The sequence below is a fragment of the Staurois parvus genome, unplaced genomic scaffold (assembly GCF_062004578.1).
Source record: "Staurois parvus isolate SC_StPar_1 unplaced genomic scaffold, SC_StPar_1.0 ptg000048l, whole genome shotgun sequence".
NCBI lineage: Eukaryota > Metazoa > Chordata > Amphibia > Anura > Ranidae > Staurois > Staurois parvus.
In genome coordinates, this window is record NW_028317844.1 from 2,240,562 (window position 1) to 2,263,310 (window position 22,749).

General features: G+C 41.6%; 1 protein-coding gene across 2 annotated transcripts in view; it reads left to right on the forward strand.

Annotated features, from left to right (window-relative positions):
• The window catches only part of CDK19 (cyclin dependent kinase 19), a 287,493-nt gene extending 266,201 nt beyond the window's left edge, over positions 1 to 21,292 (forward strand). For both annotated transcript variants that reach the window (XM_089664589.1, XM_089664595.1), the window contains one exon: positions 16,928 to 21,292. In XM_089664589.1, the coding sequence (XP_089520715.1) occupies positions 16,928 to 17,050 (123 nt within the window). In that variant the 3' untranslated portion in view covers positions 17,051 to 21,292. The remainder of the gene's footprint in view (positions 1 to 16,927) is intronic.
• Positions 21,293 to 22,749: the final 1,457 nt, after the last annotated feature.

Here is a 22,749-nt window from a genome sequence, read left to right on the forward strand (position 1 = left end):
CTATACTATCAAATGCCTTAGTTGCATCAAGCGACAACAGTGCTCTGGAACCCATGTTGTCAGCCGGCGTTTGCATATCGATAAATAATCTACGTAAATTGACAACAGTAGATGTCTGGTACATAAAACCTACCTGATCAGGGTTCACTATTGTGGTGATGATTTTATTTAATCTAAGTGCTAATACTTTGGCTAGGATCTTCATATCCAACTGTAACAAAGAGATAGGTCTATAGGAATTGAGATCAGTGGCCACCTTGTCTGGCTTCAGCAGCAGTACCACTGTGGCCCTGGTCATGGAGGCTGGTAGAGTGCGTCTGTCATAGGCTGCCTGAAGCACCACTAATATTCGTGGCAACACGGAATCAGCATATATCTTATAGACCTCCATCGGGAGACCATCCTCCCCTGGGGCTTTATTATTGAAGAACAGACTGGTCACCTTGGAAAGCTCCTCTATTGTAATAGGTGAGTCCAGGAGTATTTTTTGGGCAGAAGAGATTGTAGGTAAAGGGGTACCCCGAACATATTCGTCCAGGGCTTCAAACGTGGAAGAAGATTTTGATGAGTAGAGGCCCGTATAATAGTGAACTAGCTCCTCCATAATAGCGTAGGGAGCATTCACCAATCTACTTGTTAAGGAAATCAATGACCCAATTGGTTATACTGAGTGCTGAGTCTGAATTATTTTGGCTAACAAGCAGCCAGTCTTCTCACCTTCCTCATAGAATGTTTGTTTAACAAAGAAATGCCTCCTCTCTGCCTGTGAACTGGTGAGGCGAAGAAGTACCTCCTGCGCTGATAACCATGCCTGTTTGTTAGACTCAGTTGGGTTATCTTTATACATACACTCCAAAAGTTGTGCCTATTGGCTAACCTGGGCCTCATGCATCCTCATCTTAGTTTTAATTGCAGATATTTCTGACACAAATACTCCCCTAAGGAATGCCTTAAATGTATCCCAAGTAAGTAAAGGGTCGAGTTGAATATCATTATGATGGAAGAAATCATTTATCTGTTGCGCTACCATGTCATGGGAAGTGATCAAATTCAACCAAAAAGCATTTAATTTCCACGGAGCCCGAGGGAGAGCCAACCCAGGTTGAATATGTAACTTGACCATTAATGGTAAGTGATCGGATATACTTCTATGGCTATAGGTAATCATTTTAATTAGAGAAACTGCTAATGAATTTCCAACACATAAGTCTATGCTAGAAAGCGTGCTATGGGTTTTGGAGAAGCAGGAGAACTGATGGGAAGTGGGGTAACGCATACGCCAGCAATCCACCCAATCAATTATATCAAGATATTAGTTGAAAAGGGTGGAGGTATATGAACAACTGCTAAGACACAGGTAACCGAGTATAGCTTACACAACAGAAATACAAATCTGCCCTCGGGATCAGTTTCACACACCAGCTCCCAGTAAGGTATGGTTTTATGTATCAAGACACACACCCCACCTGAATAGATGGTGTGGGTGGACTGATACACCCACCCCGCCCAGGAAAACCATGCCATAGACTGTCCTTGATGAGATGAGTCCCTGGTGAGATGGGTTATTGAGGCCTCTAATGTTCCATGAGATCACAGGAATGTCTTCCATAAATCGAGTAGAGTTAGTAATGTTAGGATATCACTAGTAAAGGAGAAGCTCAGTATCAAAAGCTCCACTGCCCCCTTGAAACAGTCAGAAAGACCACGCTCTATATTGCAGGACACCGCACCGCTCACAAAAAAAAATGTAGTTAGGATGGCCAAAACTGGAAAAAAGTGTTCGCTTACCCACTGGGCAAGATTGCTTACACCCAGGTGCGAATGGATTGAATCGCATATTGTTAACTGCCATTCAAACACTAGTGCGATTATTCAGATCTTACATCAATCGTGAGTAGAGCTCAGTATTGCATCAATCTACAAAAATAACTTCCCGGTGAGGAATGAACAAGGCATATCAGGTATCCCAGCTTATCAAAGAAGGTATGGAGGCAAAAGTCAGTCATCCGGATTGCGTGGACGATGTTGCTGTTGAGCTTCATGCATGTCCACCCAATCTGAGACTGCGGCAGTAGAATCAAAAAAGTGTGACTGATTATTGGCACTGATTTTCAGGCAAGCAGAGTACAGCAACACATATGTCAGTTGCAGGGTTCGGAGGCAACCTTTAACCTCAAGAAATTTAGCTCTCTTATGCTGCACCTCCGCTGAGATGTCAGGGTAAAAGAAAACTTTAGCCCCATTGAATTGAATGTTGGAGCGCTCCCTAGCCTGTCGTAGTCATGATCTCTCTATCTTTGTAATTGAAAAGACGCGCCAACACAGGTCTGGTTGGTTGTCCAGCAGGCAAAGAGCTAGTGAGGGTACGATGTTCCCGTTCTACTGCAAACAGAGGAGTAAAAGCTTCTTTTCCAAAAATCTCTGTTAGCCAAGTTTTGATGAATTGTGTGGGATTACTTCCCTCAGTGCGTTCTGGAAGGCCTACAATATGTACATTACTACGTCGCAGACGGTTTCCACTCACAGCAAGTCTGTTTTTATGTGTCCTTAGGTGACAAATGTCCTCTCTCTGCAGAGTAAATGACTGTTTTTTTACAGAAAATTTCTCCTATCTGCATGCCTGTTCCACGTACCCAGCTATGCACCAGTCTTTTTGACTGATTGTGCAGCTCCCGGATTGGTACCATAGGCATGCCACTAGGACTGTACAGATGCAAGGGCTGTAAAGACACTTGATCCTGTGTTAGGCATACCTCCTTGACATGTTGTGCATTGGGCCCCACATCCAATCACTGGCTCAATCCTGCCGCCTCAACGCCCCTTTCTGACCAACGACACCTCAAAACAACTTATCCACGCCTTGGTTTTATCCCGCCTGGATTACTGCAACTCCCTCCTCACTGGTCTACCATTACACAGGTTATCCCCCCTTCAGTCTATTATGAATGCTGCTGCTAGACTCATACACCTTACCAACCGATCAGTGACTGCTGTCCCTCTCTGCCAATCCATTCATTGGCTTCCACTAACCCAATGTATAAAATTCTAAATACTAACCACAGCATACAAAGCCACTAACAACACTGCCCCTAGCTACATCACCAACCTCATCTGCAGATATCGTCCTAATCGCCCGCTCCACTCCTCCCAAGACATCTTGCTCTCTAGCTCCCTTGTCACCTCTTCCCACGCTCGCCTCCAGGACTTCTCCAGAGCCTCTCCCATCCTCTGGAACTCCCTACTGCAGTATGTCCAGTCAGCCCTCACCCTGTTTGCCTTTAGGCTACTTTTGAAAACTCACTTATTCAGGGAAGCCTACCCCACCTCCACCTAAGAACTGTACTCGAGCCACCTCCATCAGAACATTGTCTACAGCTATCACCTTTTGTACCACCTCCCCCTTCCTCTAGATTGTAAGCTCCATGAGTAGGGCCCTCCTATTCCTTCTTTACTGAAATGTATTGTAAGTGTACTGTCTCCCTTATATTGTAAAGCATTGCGCAAACTGTTGGCGCTATATAAAACCTGTATAATAATAATGATCTACATCCCTAAGATATACAGTTTTTCTAGAAGGGGAGAAATCAACAAACCCCAGTAGGAAAAGTAAAGTGGGAAAAGAGGGGTTTGGGGGGAAAAAAGGGGGGGGGGAGTGGTAGCAAAGTGAGAGATGAGGTGGGTGAGGGGGGATACAGTTACAAGAAAAAGTATGTGAACCCCTTGGGATTACGTGGAGTTTTTCATGAATTGGGCATAAAATGTGCTCTGAACGTCATCTAAGTCACAACAATAGAAGAACACAGTCTGCTAAACATAATACTACACAAACATTAGATGTTGCCATAGTTTAATTGCACATAACATGTAAACATTCACAGTGCAGGGAGGAAAAAGTATGTGAACCTTTGGACTTATTAACTGGTTGACCCTCCTTTGGCAGCAATAACCTCAACCAAACATTTCCTGTAGTTGCAGATCAGACCTGCACAACGATCTGGAGTAATTTTGGGACCACTCCTCTTCACAAAACTGTTTCAGTGTAGCAATATTCTTGGGATGTCTGGTGTGAATCGCTCTCTTAAGGTCATGCCACAGCATTTCAATCGGGTTGAGGTCAGGACTCTGACTGGGCCACTCCAGAAGGCGTATTCTGTGCTGTTGCAGCCATTGCTTTGTTGAATTACTTGTAGGCTTTGGGTCATTGTCCTGTTGCATCACCCATCCTCTGCGGAGCTTCAGTTGGCGGACAGATGGTCGTACATTTTCCTGCAAAATGTCTTGATAAACTCTGGAATTCATTTTCCTATCAATGACAACAATCCGTCCAGGCCCTGAGGCAGCAAAGCAGCCCCAAACCATGATGCTCCCTTCGCCATGTTTTACAGTGGGGATGAGGTTTTGATGTTGGTGTGCTGTGCCTTTTTTTCTCCACACATAGTGTTGTGTGTTCTTCCCAAACAACTCAATCTTGGTTTCATCTGTCCACAGTATATTTTGCCAGTAGTGCTGTGGAACATCCAGGTGCTCTTTTGCAAACTTCAAACGTGCTGCAATCTTCTTTTTGGACAGCAATGGCTTCCTCCGTGGTGTCCTCCCATGTACTCCATTCTTGTTTAATGTTTTCCTTATTGTAGATGTGTCAACAAAAATGTTAGCATGTGCCAGAGATTTCTGTAGGTCTTTAGCTGACACTCTGGGATTCTTCTTTACCTTAATGCAGCATTCTGCGCTGTGCTCTTGCAGTCATTTTTACAGGACGACCACACCTAGGGAGAGTAGCAACAGTGCTAAACTTTCTCCATTTGTAGACTGTCTTACCATGGACACATGAACATCAAGGCTTTTGGAGATACTTTTGTAACCCTTTCCAGCTTCATGCAAGTCACCACTTCTTGATCGTAGGTCTTCTGAGAGCTCTTTTCTGCGAGGCATGGTTCACATCAGACAGTGCTTCTTGAAACCAGCAAACCCAAAGCAGGTGTGTGTTTTTTAAGGGCAGGACAGCTGTCAGCAACACATCAAATATCATCACACTGATTGGAGTCAAGGTTGGCTCACTCCTGGCTCCAATTAGCTCTGGGAAAAGTCATTAAGCTAGGGCCTCACATACTTTTTCCTCCCTGCACTGTGAATGTTTACATGTTATGTGCAATTAAACCATGGCAACTAATGTTTGTGTAGTATTATGTTCAGCAGACTGTGTTCTTCTATTGTTGTGACTTAGATGACATTCAGAGCACATTTTATGCCCAATTCATGCAAAACTCCACGTAATCCCAAGGGGTTCACATACTTTTTCTTGCAACTGTATATCAGGCATCTTAAAGTGTAACTAAAATCTTTATTTCAAAAACTGTGAGCAGACAGCCTCTTTATTGCAAAAGAGAAAAGCAATGGCAGACTTTTTGAGATTGTACACCGAGCTGTACAGTTTACATTCCAGCACAAATCTTTTGTGCCAAGATGACTGAACTCCTGCCCATGTGTAGGAGTGATGTCATCCCACACTAGCCAATGAAGACAGCTGCAGCCCAGCACCTGGAAGAAGCCAGAGTACAAGATGCTGGTGAAGGGCCTCTGACCCTCTCTGAGTAGAGGTAATTATTGAAGTCTTTATTTCTCTTCTAATGGCTACTCCATTTTGGTAATATTGCATCCTTTGTGCATTAGAATTGTTAAGGTTCTCTGCACCCTGGGATCTCTAATTCAAACCTTCATAGAAATACATTGTGAGATTGGTATCTCATTTGCTTCCAGACTCTTCTCTGTAGTAGAGTTTCTTTGCATGAAGGTTGTTTGTACACCTTGCAGTGCTTGACTTTCTTCAAACTCTATTCCTGTCTTAAGAGATTTGTGACTTGAAAGATTGACTGGGATCACTTTCTATTAGTCCCTTGCCTTGAGAGCTTGATGCTTCAGTATTACATAGTTTTGAACCTTACTCACCGCATTCACTTCTATGTCCACCCTAGTGCACCTATTTTACTGAAATCACCTTCAGGAGAAGGTGACAAGGAAACGTCAGGAGACCAAGAGTATGTGCTGTAAACTGACAGTTCCTGCTAAACCATTGCCATATTGTTTACACTCCTTGAATATTATAGATCCTTCCCATTTGCTTTTTTTAAGCATTGTGTAATTGTTTGGTGTTCTCCTTTTCAAATGGTCTCCCTTATTCTGCTGATCCTCTTTACCTTTTGATTCGCCTCCTTGTTAGAACCTGGCCCAGCTTGGGCAATGCACAAAAGTGGTTTTCTGGACCAACACGTTCCAGTATTTGCCAAATTCTGATCAGGGTGGGGATTATCTCCTAATGAATATATCCACTTGACTACTGCTATAGCCTGGTTCTACAGAACGCAGAGTTTCCGAAGAAATCAGAGGATCTCTTTGTTGGTCAGTCTTTAAATCTGACTTCTGATGGACTTCAAGATCTTCACCTCCAAAAAGCTTGAGAACGACCCCTATTACTGACTTAATGACTGGTTCCATATGATGGACAGTCTGGTGTACAACATTTGTCTCCCCACTGTTTTCCCCTATACTGTAAAGTATTGCTTCCCTTCATTGGATGTTTCCCACTTGAACAGTGTGGGTGCTGCACACAAATTACCTCTTTTCTTCCACTAAGGAAGTATCCATCTTAATAAGTCATGTCCTTCCTTGGAAGGTCAGCAAGCAGGACACTCTGTTCTCCAACAGCAGAATTCCCTTAAGTAGGGCCATGTAATCAGGTAGGTTATGGTGTATTATAAAGGATTTATATAGCGCCAACAGTTTGCTTGGTGCTTTACAATTTTAAGGGAGACAATACAGCAACGGTACAGTTCAGTACAGGAGGGTTAGGAGGGCCCTGCTTCTGGGAGCTTACAATCTAATACGGAGGGGCTGGTGGAACAAAAGTTAATAACTGTGGGAGATGAACTGATGGGAGAAATAGAAGATTATTAGCTGAAGGCAGGATAGGCTTCCCTAAAGAGATAGGTTTTCAGGGATCGCCTAAAAGTGGACAGAGTACATGATAGTTGGACAGATTGGGGTATAGAGTTCCAGAGGATGGGAGCGTCTTTTGGAGAAGTCCTGGAGATGAGCATGGGAGGAGGAGACAAGGGAGCTAGAGAGCAGGAGGTCTTGGGAGGAGCGGAGAGGACAGTTTGGGTGATATTTGGAGACAATATTGGTGATGTAATTTGGGGTAGAGTTGTAAATGGCTTTATATGTTATTGTTAATATTTTTAATTTTATTTGTTGGGCGATGGGAAGCCAGTAGAGGAACTGGCAGAAAGGGGTGGCAGACATGGAACAGTTTGTAAGATGGAAGAGTCTGGCAGCAGCATTCATGATAGACTGAAAAGGGGGTAGCTTGCGATTAGGTAGGCCAATGAGGAGGGAGTTGCAATAGTCAAGGCGAGAGATAACAAGGGAGTGAATAAGTTGCTTAGTGGTTTTAGTGGTTAAAAAGGGGCGTATTTTGGAGATGTTACGGAGGTGAAGTCTACAAGATTTGGATAGTGATTGGATTTCATCCTGAAAGGACAGGTTGGAGTCCAGGATTACACCTAGCACCCTGACCTGAGGGGAGGGACTGATGGTTGTATTATTGATCTTGATGGAGAAGTAAGGGGAGGGGGCACGGATTAGAGGGAAAATTATGAGCCCAGTTTTAGAAAGATTGAGTTTGAGGAAATGGTGTGACATCCATGCTGATATGCCAGTTAGTAATGTGAGAGGAGATTGAAGGAGTGAGGTGAGTAGTAGAGAGGTAGATTTGTGTGTCATCAGCAAGTGTAAGGGTGTTGCTACCACAACCCTGGAAAAACTTGTGGGTGTGAGTTAGAAAGTCTCCTTCTCATCCTTCATATTTTTATTCACCTTTTCCCTGTAAAATGGTTTATGGTGTTCTGTTTAACTAGTTGCCGACCGCAGATAGCCGAGAACCGGCACTTGCATTTCCCTCACGCTGTCAGATCGTGAGGAAAGTACTGCCGAGAACCGGCAGTTGTCAGAGCGGGGATCTGCACCGATCATCAGGGCACTGATGATCAGTGCCCTGATGATCGGTGCCCAGCAGTGCCACCCGCAAGTTCCGCCCACCTGTGCCCAGCAGTGCGCCCACTAGCTCCGCCCACCTGTGTCCAGCAGATCACCCACCTGTGCCCAGCAGTGCACCCACCTGTGCCACTCTGCAGTGCACCCACCTGTGCCACTCTGCAGTGTCACACACCTGTGCCCAGAAGTGCCACCTACCTGTGCCCAGCAGTGCCACCCACCTGTGCCCACCCACCTGTGCCCACCAGTGCCACCCACCTGTGCCCACCCACCAGTGCAGCCCAGCAGTGCTGCCAGTCAGTGCCACCAGTCAGTGCCCAGGGGTTGTGCCAGTCAGTGCCGCCAGTCAGTGCCCAGCAGTGATGCCAGTCAGTGCCGTCTATCAGTACCCATCATCAGTGTCACCTATCAGTGCCGCCTATCAGTGCTGCATATTAGTGCCGCCTATCCGTGACACCTCATTAGTGCTGCCTATCAATGCCCTTTAGTGCTGCCTATCAGTGCCCATCAGTGCCGCCTATCAGTGCCCATCAGTGCTGCCTCATCAACGTACATCAGTGAAGGAGAAAAAATACCTGTTTGAAAAATTTTATAATAGAAACAAAGAAACTTTTTTTTTTTTTCAAATTATTTGCACTTTTTTTCTTTATAGCGCAAAAAGTAAAGCGCCCAGCGGCGATTAAATACCACCAAAAGAAAGCTCTATTTGTGAGAAAAAAATGATCAAAATTTCATACGGGTACAATGTTGCATGACCGCGCAATTGTCAATCAAAGTGCAGCAGTGCTGAAAGCTGAAAATTGGCCTGGTAAGTAAGGGGGTATAAGTGCCTGGTAGGCAAGTGGTTAAACTGGTTGGTCTTTTGGTTTGGACATTTGTTATTTATCCAACCCTCCTTTTCCTGAGGTAAAAGGTGAGGTATGCGAAGCTTCGTCCTTTACCCTAGTAAACACTCTTTTTGATGATTACTATTTTATAAGTTAAGGAAATTTACATTGTGAATTGTTATTTTGATAGAGACAAGGAAAAATCATTTTGTGTATTAATTATATGATTCCATAGTATATATGAACATTTAATTCCTGTTACTTGGCAAAAGACTAGGACAAAACAAATAACATGTAATAGTCAGTATGCTTTTCACAGCTGACACCTTGTTATCAGCCTTTCTGTGATCTTGTCTGAATGCCTTTCCATTCTTCACGGTCAGATAGGTAGACTTGGCAGAACCGTGACACATTTTTTTCCATGTAATACAAAGCCACTCCTGCTCACCTGCAACAAAAATAGATATTACTGAAACTTGATCACATTTCAAGTTATACTGTGGTTGTTGATTTAGTACTGTGTTGCAACGTGATATGTATTTTTTTGCTGCCTCCATAAACTGCTGTAAATAAGATGTATTTATGTTTCTTTTATTGGGGTTTTTATTTATAACAATTAAAAATGAATCATGGTACACATTAATGTCTGCTTTCCAAAATGAGCAAATCTGGAAATTCTGACACCGCATGCAGCATTAACCATTTCAATACCGTGCAATTTTACACCTTCCTGCCCAGGCCATTTTTCACGTTTCAGCGCTCTCACACTTTGAATGACAATTGCGCGGTCATACAACATTGTACCCAAACTAAAATGTCATCATTTTCTTCACACAACTAGAGCTTTCTTTTGGTGGTATTTAATCACCGCCGGGGTTTTTATTTTTTGCTAAATTAACAAAAAAAGACCAGAAATTTTGAAAAACACGTTTTTCTTTGTTGCTGTTATAAAAGTTTACAAATAAATAATTGTTCTTCATAAATTTAGGCCAAGATGTATTCTGCTACATGTCTTTGGTGAAAATAACCCAAATTAGGATGTATTATTTAGTTTGTAGGAAAGTTATAGAGTTCACAAACTATGGGATAGATCTGAATATTGATCAATCCTGAAGTACTGACAGCCAATCTAATTTCTTGAGGTCCAAGAATGTCAGAACAGTACAGATATCCCCCAAATGACCCCTTTTTGCAAAGTAGACAGTCCGACGTACTTCATAAGAGGCATGGCGAGTTTTTTGAAGTTGTATTTTTTTTGTCATTTTTCGGAAAATTAAAAAATTAAAAAAATTATTTTCACTATTTTCTTTTTACATACTGTCACCAGTGCAGTACAGTATCTTCATATAACTGGCATGGGACACTGACTGGTGACAGTATGAAAAAAAAAAATATATATATATTTTTATTTTTTTATTATTTTTAATTTTTTATTACTTTTTTTTTTTTTTTTTTTAAGATTTTTTTTTCATATTTTACTATGACCAAAGCAGTACAATGTTACCATAGTAACATTGTACTACTTTAGGGAAGTGATCAGTATATATATATATATTTTTTTTTACACAATTTGCTTAGAGCAAAGAATTACTTTGCTATAAGCAAGCATTTACCTGAATGAAATCGATTCATTCAGGTTTTTTTTTTTTTTTTGTGCTTAGCTGTGATTTGGTCACAGCTAATCACATGACATGTTACTTGATTAGCTGTGACCATTCACAGCTAGGCACTACTATACAATGGATGGCATGAATGAAGCCATCCATTGTATAGAACTGTCATGTGACCTGCTGTGATTGGTCACAGCAGGTCACATGGTACCAGCAACGGGGGGGCCGGTACTCAGATCTGTCATCGGCCGTGTCCGAGGTACACGGCCGGTGACAGATCGCGCTGCTGCGAGGCTCTGCATTAGCGCAAACTGCGCATGTGCGGGAGCACGCCAAATGGCGTGCACCCGGAATGCCGAAGCACTTTTGAAGCCGCCAAACGGCCATTGGCCGGGTGGCTAATGGTTAAAGCCTCAATTATTTATAACCAGTATTGTAAGCTATCTAAAACCTAAAGAGGTTCTTCCGTCTCTTTAAAAAAAAAAAAAATAAAAGTCAGAAGCTACAAATATTGTAGCTGCTGACTTTTAATAAAAAGATACTCACCTGTCCAGGAATCCAGCGATGTCCTCACGCAGGCCGGTTCTTCCACAATCTTCGGGTCCCAGGTGCCAGCATGTTTACTGTAAGAAGTCAGCTGTGACTCCTTGCAGCTTCAAGTCCAGCTCCCCACTCCTCATGCGCAAGCCGAGTTGCACTATTTGAATGGTCCCACAGGGACGTCACAGGTCCCAGGAAGTGCCGGGCAGGGAGAGAGGGGGCACACGTTTACTGGGATCGCCTAGGCAATTCCAGCAGAAGTGGGAAAGGGTGTGTGCCAGAAATAGGTACCCATTCCTTCTCCCCACCCAACAAAAAAAATGTTTTCATCATTGACAGTGGAGAGAGGGCGGCAGAAGAGAGGAACGTCGGTTTTTCAATGCAGTTCCGCTTTATGATTTAGTTGCATGACATACTAATATCATCGTGACAGTATGGTTTTGATTGGACACAAATGTACAGTGTTTAGTAACTTGACCTTGGTACTTAAAGCAGAACTGTAATCTTTGACTGTCATTCTGCACGAAGAGGACCGGTAGCATTGGATGAAGGAGGAAGTTTGGGACAGTAGGACATGGCAATACTTTTCCTTTCTTGTCCATTGAGGGGCACAGGCTGTCTTAACATTTATAGACAGCTGTGTTATACTGCGGCTGACAAGAGAAATTAACAAAAAGAAAAAAAATGGTATGCATTGGATAACCACGCCCACAACCATCATGGTCTGTTCTTTGCTAGTGTTCTCAGGAGAGTGAACATGTTTTCTTCAGTTCTGCTGTTCTCTGTTCATTTGGAAGATTTTCTTTTCTCAGGAAGTCTCTCCAGTTAGCTAAGATTTATTGGTAAATTCTTGCCAGATATATTAAATCCTGAAAGCCTCTCTATTCAGATTATGAGTTTATGGTTTTGCCAGTTTTTTCCTGGGCATCACTCCACTACTCAGGCCAGGCCAGTATTTTCTGGGGATTGCATACTGAGTATCAGGACAAAAACTATAGCCGTTCACTCTCTGATGGCTCCATGCTGTGCATGTGTTGTATGGTCATATACCCTGTTGAGGAATTTTTCCTCTTCTTTATTTTAGGCTTTTTCTATAGAAGCTGCTAAACAGCTACTGGGCAGTGTGTGAGAGAAATACTATTTTCCACTTTTTTTAACTGTGATTCTTTCCTGTTATATTAAAGCGATCCTAAAGTCAAAAAATGTATGCATTCCCTGCATTGAGGTAAAAAACGCCCTACTAGTTGTATCATACCACCCCCTCCCCACGCCCCCCAAAGGCTTACCCGAGTCCTCACTTGATCCACCACTATGCAGCAGTGGTGCTCTCCTTTCTCTCTGCTGTCCATCAAATGCTGTAAGTGGAGGGCTGAGCCGAGCCACTCTGTGTGTCTTTGAGGGCACACTCAAAAGAGGAGGAGCAGAGAGTGCCGACAGGGGACCTCTGAAGAATAGGTAAGGGGCCACTTTGTTCAATATCATTGCACAGAGTAGGTAAGTATAACATGTTTTCTTTTTTTAGGTTAAAAAAATATTGCTTAGAACCACTTTAAGCTGCTATAGACTGCTTTTACTAAGAGAGTCAATGTACATTTTATATTGCAGTATGCCTCAGTGACAAGACACTATCTGTAGAATTCGTAAAGAGTGTCCACAACAAAAATTGGTGCTTGCCCCAAATTCATCTCCCTGTTGGTAACAGGATGCATAGAGTTTACAGGTGCACTGAGGCCAGAGTGTCCATACAGACTGCATTCTCAGTGCAGCTGAGCTCCCTCCCAGCTGCTGCAACTGTCACATTCAATACACCCCTGACCTATGGGTCATTAATGACCTCTTTACCCCCTCCTCTACGAAATTCAACTAAAAGCTGGAATTCTCTGGTTCAGATCAGGTTCCCCCTGCTGATCCATTTATAGATGTGAACCCTATGCCCTCTCTGGAAGAAGAATCATTTAGATGGATTTTGGTCAGTGGCAAATACGCCAAAGTCTAAAAATGTATTTTCCTTAATATTGTACTCTGGAGTGTGAATGGACAAATAGTTGCAATTTTAATTTCACTTAGGTTGCTGTTTATAGCATGATAACCCATCTTCTTCATTGGAATTGTTAGGAAATCTTCCTTTTTATCTCCACTCTTTAGTTAAGACCCTCCAAGCTGCTTGGTCTGGCACCTAACTTCTGCCAAATCCTTTGCATAACAATGAGCCCCCACTTTCCAAGGTGGCAGAATGCTTGAACAACTTGAATCTTTGACATTTGTATGCAGGAGGTAGTATCCCAGGGCTACAAAATGGAGTTTTGCTCCCTTCCTCTGCGCTTTTTCTCACCTCCAAATTTCCTGTGTCACAATCTCTAGGTCTTCTGGAAGATGCCATTGGCATGGTTCCTGTGTCAAAACGATCTCAGGGGTTTTTCATCCAACTTGTTAATTGTTCCCATACACAAGGAGGGCATTCACCCCATCTTGGATCTCATGTTCTGATTGTCTTTGTTTAAATACAGAAAGTTTGAATGGAATCCATCATTCCTCTCATTGCCTTCCTTCATGAGGTAAACTTTCTGACTCCTATGGATATCAAGAACGCGTACATGCATATCCCCATCTTTCCAGCACACCTATGTTTTTCTACATTTTGCTTGTTCCCAAAACTACTAGTCAGTGGTCCTGACTTCCGTCCTCATGTCTGCACCTTGGGTTTTTAATAAAGTGTAAGCCCTACTGTTATCCCTGCTTTGCTTTTGTGAAACCTCCATTGTGGGATACTTTGACAAACTTCTGTTGAAAAACTGTGAGCACAGGTTTCTTTAAGAAAGAGGGGCCTTCCCTATTCAGATGCTGCAGCAGTTTGGGTGAATCCAGAACCTTCAGATATCACTGCTGCAACTGTTTGAAGTTTCTCTCCAGACCTCTACTTTGATTCCGATTCTGTCATCTTGGGACAAGTCCATCAGGTCCCTGGACAGATCAGATCAATTTTTTTATGTACCAAGGAACAGGTTGACCTTGGCCTGCTGGCTTCATGAGCTGAGGATTCATTAATTATCATATTCTGAAAGATCTCCCTGATGGTTACCAGCCTTTCTAGCTAAGGAGTAGTCCTGGTACACTGCTATGCAGGGGACTTTGTCATCAACAGAGTCTCCCACTCAACATACTGGAACTTCAGGTGATTTTGCTGTCCATGCAGTGTTGTAACATCCTGCTGGTTTGAATTCAGTTGCGCAAAGCTACATCATTGGCATGCATCAACCCTCAGAGGTGAACCAAAAGTCTAACCATGACAAGACAGGTGTAGACAATTGTCAGGTGGCTTCCTCAATGTTTCAAGTCCTGTGTCGCAGGTGGGGTCACCTAATGTGGACCTCATTGCATCCAGGATTAACAACAAACTGGACAGGTTTGTTTCAAGGTACCTAGCACAAGCAGTGGATGATGTGATGATTCCATAGAATCAGTACATCCTGATCTATACTTTTCATCCTCTGAAACAACTTTCAATCTGTTTCTGCAGGATTGAGATAGAGGGCATTCTGATAATCTTTTTTGCTGTGGACTTGTCCAGGCATATGTGGTACACTGTCCTAGTAAGACTGCTGGGAGATGAGCTCTGTCAGCTTGTCAGGATATTCTGTCTCAAGGACTGTTTTCCCATCCTACTTCAGAGTTGCTGGCATTAATGGCATGGCTGAATCTTTGAATTTGTGTTTCCTATGATGCGAACAGCTAGAAAGGCTGCTTCCCATAACATTTATTATCATACATTAAAGGCATACTTAATTTAGTGTAAATCTCTAGGCTTCCATGCTAGGAGTTTCCTTGTGAGACAAAGTCTCTCCTTTCCTGCAGCTGATTAGTGTTTTTTGCATGCTCTCAGTGCTACTTTGCCACAAAACCGAGGAATGATGACTGTGCTGGCCAATGGCTATTTTGCTGCCAGTGTCCATTTCTCCTGTAGGTGTCAGTATATCTCAACAGTCTAAGAATTCTTGTGACCCTAAATTGTCTCCAAGCAAAGAATTTTCTGTGACTACTAAAATCCCCATTTTTCCCTCAATAAGGAAGGGGAAGGGGGGGAATAAAGTCCTAATTTGAAGCGGTAGTAAAGTTCCTCCAAGAAAAAAAAGCTCTCCCTGCAAATTTAAATCATGGCTCTGGTCATTTGGTTGGCCAAGCTGCGATGATGACAATTCCATGCATGCTCACGGGAGTCACGGCCATGGCACAGAGCTCTGAAGGGACAGCATGAGTATGTCATCCCTTCAGAGCACATTGGCCGATGAAGTCACTGGCTGCTGCTCACAGGAGTATCTCCTAAATGGTGCATGTTTAGGAGATATTCATTTTACCTATATGTAAGCTTTATTATAAGCTTACCTGTAGGTAAAAATAGCAGAATGGAGTTCACTGCCACCATTCAACCATCTGGATTCTGCCATTAACATCTCAGTGTTAGCAAGCATTTATGGTAGCAAATAAACGGTGCAGACTAATACTTGCAGCATCAAGCGCTTCACTGATTTTAAACCATGTGCAATTAATCATATGAACTGCAAACTGAGCAATAAGGTGATTGGGGAAGGGGAGTGCAAAACATTCATCACAACAGTGAAGTAATCCTGTCATTATTAATGTTCATTGCCATTTCGTCTCTCCAAATGTATAAAAATAACACAACCTTATTGTCATTTCGATAGCAATACAACCTTTAGGCCTTTCAAGGCAACTAGCCCTTGGCACATTAGTGTTGAGCAGAAAAAAATTAAATTTTGTCAATACTGTGGAAGCTTTCCTTGCTGTACTGTTAACCTCCCTGGTGGTATTCCCAAGTGTAGCTCAGGGTTAATTATCGAGCTACACTCGGGATTACCCTGCAGAGTTGCTCAGGGATAGAGATCAATGACCTTGTCCTGCGCTTCCGTGATGTGTCCCCTGCAGCATCCCCGGCCATCTCCTCTGACCGATGGCGGCATCCGTCTTCCTGGTTCCGGTCCCTGCGAGCGTCGGGATGTACGGGAGGTACGGGTGACGGAACCAGCGGGAAATTTAAAAATTTTTAAAAATTACATTCACTAAATACACTAAAAATCACATAGTAAAACATTACTGTTTCGAAGCATTTCACATACATTTTGTTCCTACTGCTTTGTCCTGTGCCCTGCCTGCATTTTTACTGTTCTTTCTTCCTGGAAACTGAGAAAAGTCCATGGCGTCCAAAAAGTGTCCCTTTATGTCAAAAGCGATTTTAGACCAGCTAGAGAACAGCGATTGTAAATCAGAACCACTTGCAGAATTGAGTGATAATGATTTGTGGGGAAATTTGTCATCAGACACTGAAAATGATTTTGCAACTTTGCTCAGTGATGTGCGAACTTGGCGCTATATTTCAAATTTCAGTGTTTTTGGATTGATTATATTATTGAATTAAATTTATTATTGTTATATTGATTTTTATGATTATTTATTATATTAGAATTCATGATTTCGTGTTTCAAATTTTATCATACCCGGGATGTTTACTAGACTCTTGTTCGGACAGATTTCAGTGAGTTATTCCTAAGAATTACAGACCTACAATAAAAAAACACCATATTTCCATGCAAAAAAATGTACTGCTTTCAGCACAGAAATATTGACATAATCAGACTACTAGGGAGGATAATTAGCATGATGTATTGGAGTGAGTAGGCAGAGACAGTTTGTGAGGACTTAATGTGTTTGCTTATATTTGCTCTCCCTTTCTAAAGAAAGAAGCTTAAAATAAAAGGTTTTAATTTTTTTTTATAAGTTTAACTGCTCTTCTAGTTTCAAGTAATTTCATGTTTTATGTGAGACTGGAGTAAAATTTACATTGTAATTATAGTACTAAAGCTGATTATTTTTTTCTTTTCTTTTAAGCACTCCACATCTCGTCTGGGTTACCAAAGCAATGTTCAGGGAACCTCTCAGCCCACCAATACCTTGGGTTACTCCACAACATCTCAGCAAAGTTCACAATACCATCAATCTCACAGGTACTAGGAAGGTCAGCTGTTAAAGAAATACAGCATGTTGCACAGGCTCCAGTTTAATGAAGCAAAGAATACTATGGGGTCTTCAGAACTTCAACTGTGTTCATTGTCAAATGACGCCATCAAGAGTTTGGAGAACCTCCTTCATTAATTATCTTCTTATACCTTCCTGTGTTTCTTCTTGCAGTCACATTTCAGAAAATGTGATCTGATGCCAGCACTTACCTTGTTTGTTATTTTATTTTAAATATTTTTTTAAACAAAATATTCTTTGTGCAGCTTTTCCATGCCGTAGCATTGACCGTGAGCTATCAGGCTTGTGAATGGAACTTCATGTTGTATAAAAAAAAATGCAAGATTTTGAGATGTGTATAGTTTTGTATTTGTAAAACCAAGACAAAGCAAAACGCAAATGCACCTTTTAAGCACTGTGTTCTGTTCACAGAACATTGCAGTTTTGCATATGGATGTCAAGAAAAGGAACATTTGCTGTTCCAAATTTACTATCTTACTTTTATGTTTTTTAATTAACAGAAATATAAGAAAAATATCAATGAGCCTGCATCAGGAATGGTGATATAAATGCAGGACCCAACTCAGGAGTGGCTGAAGTAAATTAAACGGTAGTACAATTTATCTGTACAATTCAACCATTAACTTATTCATACAGAAATTTACATCTAATCTGCAGCCTAATGCATCGCTGGCTCTTTATTAACTCTAGCAAAATGTAAACCTTGCAATTGCTTCACCAGTGTATTTTTCGGTGAATTAAGAACTAGTCGCCAAAATTGTGCTGTGATGTAAACTTCACTGGAAAAAAGGCCAATAAGTTACCTGCAGATTAATCCACTTTAGTTTATCTAAGCAGAAGAGAGGTGAGGCCTGACAAGGAATCTAAATAAACAACCCATTTAATCTCTCGGTGTCCCAGTAAAGTCTTGTATGACTAGAATTGATAGGACTTATGTCACAAACAATATAATTAGGGAGTGACTAGGGGTTTAATGAATAATTTTACAGAGTAGTTCCAGCCAGCTGCAGTTCTCTTTCTATGTCAGTGCACAGTTTTGGTGACCATTTCTACTTTTATTATAGTAAGAAATGTCTGCTATTGATGGCACAGCTATATCCAATATCGGAAACTTGGAGGGAGGCATTCAGTTAGAATGCAAATTCTAGAGAAAATTTCTGTAATCTCTAGTCCTCAACATCTGAGGAGGGCTTTGGTGTCCTGGTCTTGCTTGTTGTTTCTTCTTCCTGCGTCATCCTGATAATGTTACAAATTCAGTTGTTGGGGTTTTTTGTTTTTGCTAAATAGGCACTAGTTAAGCTGCTTCATTGAAAAAAAAAAATTGCTTTCTTGAAAACGGTTAGTCACCATTTAGAAAGGTGCCAGGATAGAGCTGTACCCCTATTTGCCTCAAGGACTTTAGTGAGCCTAAATCCCAAGAAGTGTTAACAAGAGTCTAGGATCCCACTGGTAAGTCTTGTCCAAAATCAAATTACCAATATTGGATTTAAAATCTACTTAAATGCCAAGAGAAGGACATATTAGCTGTGAGTTATGTTCTTTTCGTAACCTTCATGTAATGTGTAGTTCAGAATAGTAACTTGTTAGCTGTTTACTGCGTTACATGATAGAGGTCTCCTGTGTTACAATGAAATGCATGATTATAGGGTGTGCTAGCTACTTTTAGTTGATGAAGTGGTTTTATATGCTGAGCCAATACTAACACTCCAGCAAGCAAGTCTTTAGAAAATGCTGCATTCTTTGGTTTGAGGCACTATGAGAACCTCATGCATAAATGTTTCTGAGGTAAGACTTCTTCTGAGTACAAGTTAGTAACCAACAAGATTCTCTTTTTAAAGCTGATCTTCAGACACAGAAAAATACTCAGAAACCTTATTCTCCATACCTTTAAGTAATTTAAAATGATTTGCATGCTTGAGTGGCTGCACATACACTCAATGTATACCCTTTGACAACATCACATGGGTTCCTTTCAAGGTCTCTGCAGCTGAATGTGGGCTGACAGGGGAGCAGCCCCTGTCATCGCAGTGGTAGCATAGGAAAAGGCAAACAACTGTTAGCATCCAGTGTTGCTAGAACAGGAAGCTGTACATTTCAGACAGAGAGGGAGTAACTACTGCAGTCTGATAGTGGCAGGGAGATTCTGTGCAAATCCTAACTGCACATGATCCAGTGTCTGTCTACTTTCTGCAGCTGAGGACAGGCAAGGTGGAGCTGGGGAGGAGCCTCTCCAAAAACCCCATCTTCAAACAATGGTGGTCTTTAGCTTCTGCCTGCGTTGCACTACACAGGGGAGTTGAAATGACCAGACAGGCTGCCCATAGAAAATTTGCAGTGGTGATGCTTGATTTGACAAGAAGTATGTACCTTCTTATGTAGTAAAGGGCAACTATTCCATAGTCCTGTGGAGCAATGAAAACCTACACACAAAATAGACTGTGATTTTGTAACAAGTAGGGAACACTCTTACAATGTGTCACAGATATGTGAGTTTAATTTTAAGTGCAAAGGGGTAAAAAGCAGAGGAAAATCATGTTGATTGCTGTGAGCAAAAAAGACAGGTCTTACATCAAATACTTTAGTAGAGGGATCGTGTTTGCCTTATTCCTAAATGACGAAACACGTTCAGAGCGTATCCACAACCTACAAACCTCAGCAGTGCTTCCTGTAGACTGATATGCTGCTGTAAATTATAGGGGTAGGATCAGGGGTGGACTGACAACTCATGGGGCCCCCGGGCAATAGGGGATCATGGGGCCCCTGTGTCCTTGCCCAAATTCAAAAAAGCCTATGAAAAAGGTACTAGGGGCATCTCATGGGGCCCCCTACTGACCCCGGGCCCTCGGGCAGTGCCCGAGTTTCCAAATAGTCAGTCCGCCCCTGGGTAGGATATTGTGCATCTAGTGTACACATTTAACACAGGGATAGAGTGCTCAAACATGTAATATATTCTGCAAGGATGGGCACCCACACCATTAATTGTTTACATACATGTATGCATTATTTCCTTCTAGTTATCTGAAACAAGATTGAGCTTGCTTGCCAAGACATTGATTAGAAGATTGAAAGAATGATTCTGTTGTCTTGTGATCTTTTACAACCTCTGGTTGTAACTTGTACACATATTTATTCCTCAATATTTATTGTGTATTACATATTTTTTAAACTAATGTAACATTTACATTTATCTTAAATCTACTCCTGCTTTGTGTGATAGGTAACATATGTATAAATTTATTCTGGACATACGTGTCTGCTTAGTAACTTAAATATGGAATTTTACAACAGGGCTTTACCATTAAACTGTGTCTGAAGGAACTGTAATCAGTAACAAGCAATCTTCTTTTTTTATATGTTGATATCCAGGAAACATGGGACATCCACAGTCTTCTAAAACACAGGTTATTGATACAGAAGGCTACAAATGTGAAGTTCACAGAACAGGCCCAGCCACCTTCTGCTTTACATGTAAAATGCAACTCTTTTTTTGTACTAATGAAACCAACGACTTCTGGGCCCATTCAGTGGTCTTTATATTTTATATTTGTAGACTTTACACAGTAGGTGCCCCTTATTATTCTTGGATCTTAATAGTAGGGATATTTGCCTGTTACAGCAATACCCACTAGAATACACCACCGGTAGAGAACTATGACTATATCTAGTCCAAGACAATCTTAAATCGGTTTGAAGGCTACGTCTCCTGATCCACCTGTTTAAGCTGTGTGTCCACCTGCTCCTTGTATTTTTGCAGGGTTTCCCTGAGATAAGAAAGTTATTTCAAAGGTTCCTCTGTGCTGAAAAGGTTGAGAAAAGCTGTATAATCACAGTTTTTATTGTGCTATATGGAGAGTGTGTTATCTAGGGAATGGCTTTCTGCACTAAATTCCTGACAATCCCCTATAAGGATCATTTTAATACAGTTCCTTGGCACTCTTTAGCTGAATTTTGTTTAATTTTGGAAGTAAGGAACTTCAAGGTGTTTCTCCTTTTTGTTATAAGAATAGCATGAATTTCCATTTTACTTGTTAATACTCTAAAGCAGCATAATAAAACTCCATGACATACACCGAAAATACATCATTATAGCAAGTACATCTCTGTAAAGGTTTGTTTCATTTCCACGTGCCATACTTATTTTTTAATTGGCCAAACTTCAGGCAGATAAAATACAATTTCATGCAATTGTGTATTCATTAAATATATTTTTTAAATACAGCTAGTATCAATTTCTGCATTTTTCTTTATGTTGCCTTTCTTTGATCACCTGCATGACGGCACTAACTAAGAAAGGGAGGCCCAGCCATGTCAGTCAGTTAGACTGTATTGCATTGAGCAGTGATGTCAGTCCAACATAGGAAACATGCTCATAGTTGGGTAAACAACAGAGCTGACCTTATTAAATGTGCAGCTGCTCTGTCTTTTTTGAATCAGTGCAGGAAGATGACATCACTGTATTTCTTTACTGTTGTCACTCTCCGGGCTATGCAATGTGGCAGGAGTACATAATAATCACAATAGTGTTTGAAGAGAAGTCTAAATTCTTGGCAGGTAAAATAGTTCTCCTATGTATTTAACTGTGTATTTATCTATATGGATGGAATTTAGCTTTAAATAGAAAATATAGTACATTTTTATTAACAGATTCTTTGGGGTTGATTTACTAAAGACAAATAGGTTGTTCACCTTGCTATGGAATTCTTAGCTTAGTAAATGATGTAAAGTTCTGCTGACTTCCATCATCCAATCGTGCAAATAAAAAAAATAGTTTTGGGTTTTTTTTGCACCTTGCACATGGTTGGGTTTGCTTTGCAAAGCGAATTTTCACCACATTCACCAAGCTAAGAGAAAATTTTGTGTTGCAGCGTTCTCCTTTCTTAATGTGATGTTCACATACAGGTGAAACTCGAAAAATTCGAATATCGTGCAAAAGTTCATTTATTTCAGTAATGCAACTTAAAAGGTGAAACTAATATATGAGATAGACTCATTACATGCAAAGCAAGATAGTTCAAGCCGTGATTTGTCATAATTGTGATGATTATGGCTTACAGCTCATGAAAACCCCAAATCCACAATCTCAGAAAATTAGAATATTACATGCAATCAATAAAACAAGGATTGTACATAGAACAATATCGGACCTCTGAAAAGTATAAGCATGCATATGTACTCAGTACTTGGTTTGGGCCCCTTTTGCAGCAATTACTGCCTCAATGCGGCGTGGCATGGAAGCTATCAGCCTGTGGCACTGCTGAGGTGTTATGGAAGACCAGGATGCTTCAATAGCGGCCTTCAGCTCTTCTGCATTGTTCGGTCTCATGTCTCTCATCTTTCTCTTGGCAATGCCCCATAAATTCTCTATGGGGTTCAGGTCAGGCGAGTTTGCTGGCCAATCAAGCACAGTAATCCCACGGTCATTGAAGCAGGTTTTGGTGCTTTTGGCAGTGTGGGCAGGTGCCAATTCCTGCTGGAAAATGAAGTCAGCATCCCCATAAAGCTCGTTTGCGGAAGGAAGCATGAAGTGCTCCAAAATCTCCTGGTAGACGGCTGCATTGACCCTGGACATAATGAAGCACAGCGGACCAACACCAGCAGATGACATGGCTCCCCAAATCAACACAGACTGTGGAAACTTCACACTGGACTTCAAGCATCTTGCAGTGTGTGCCTCT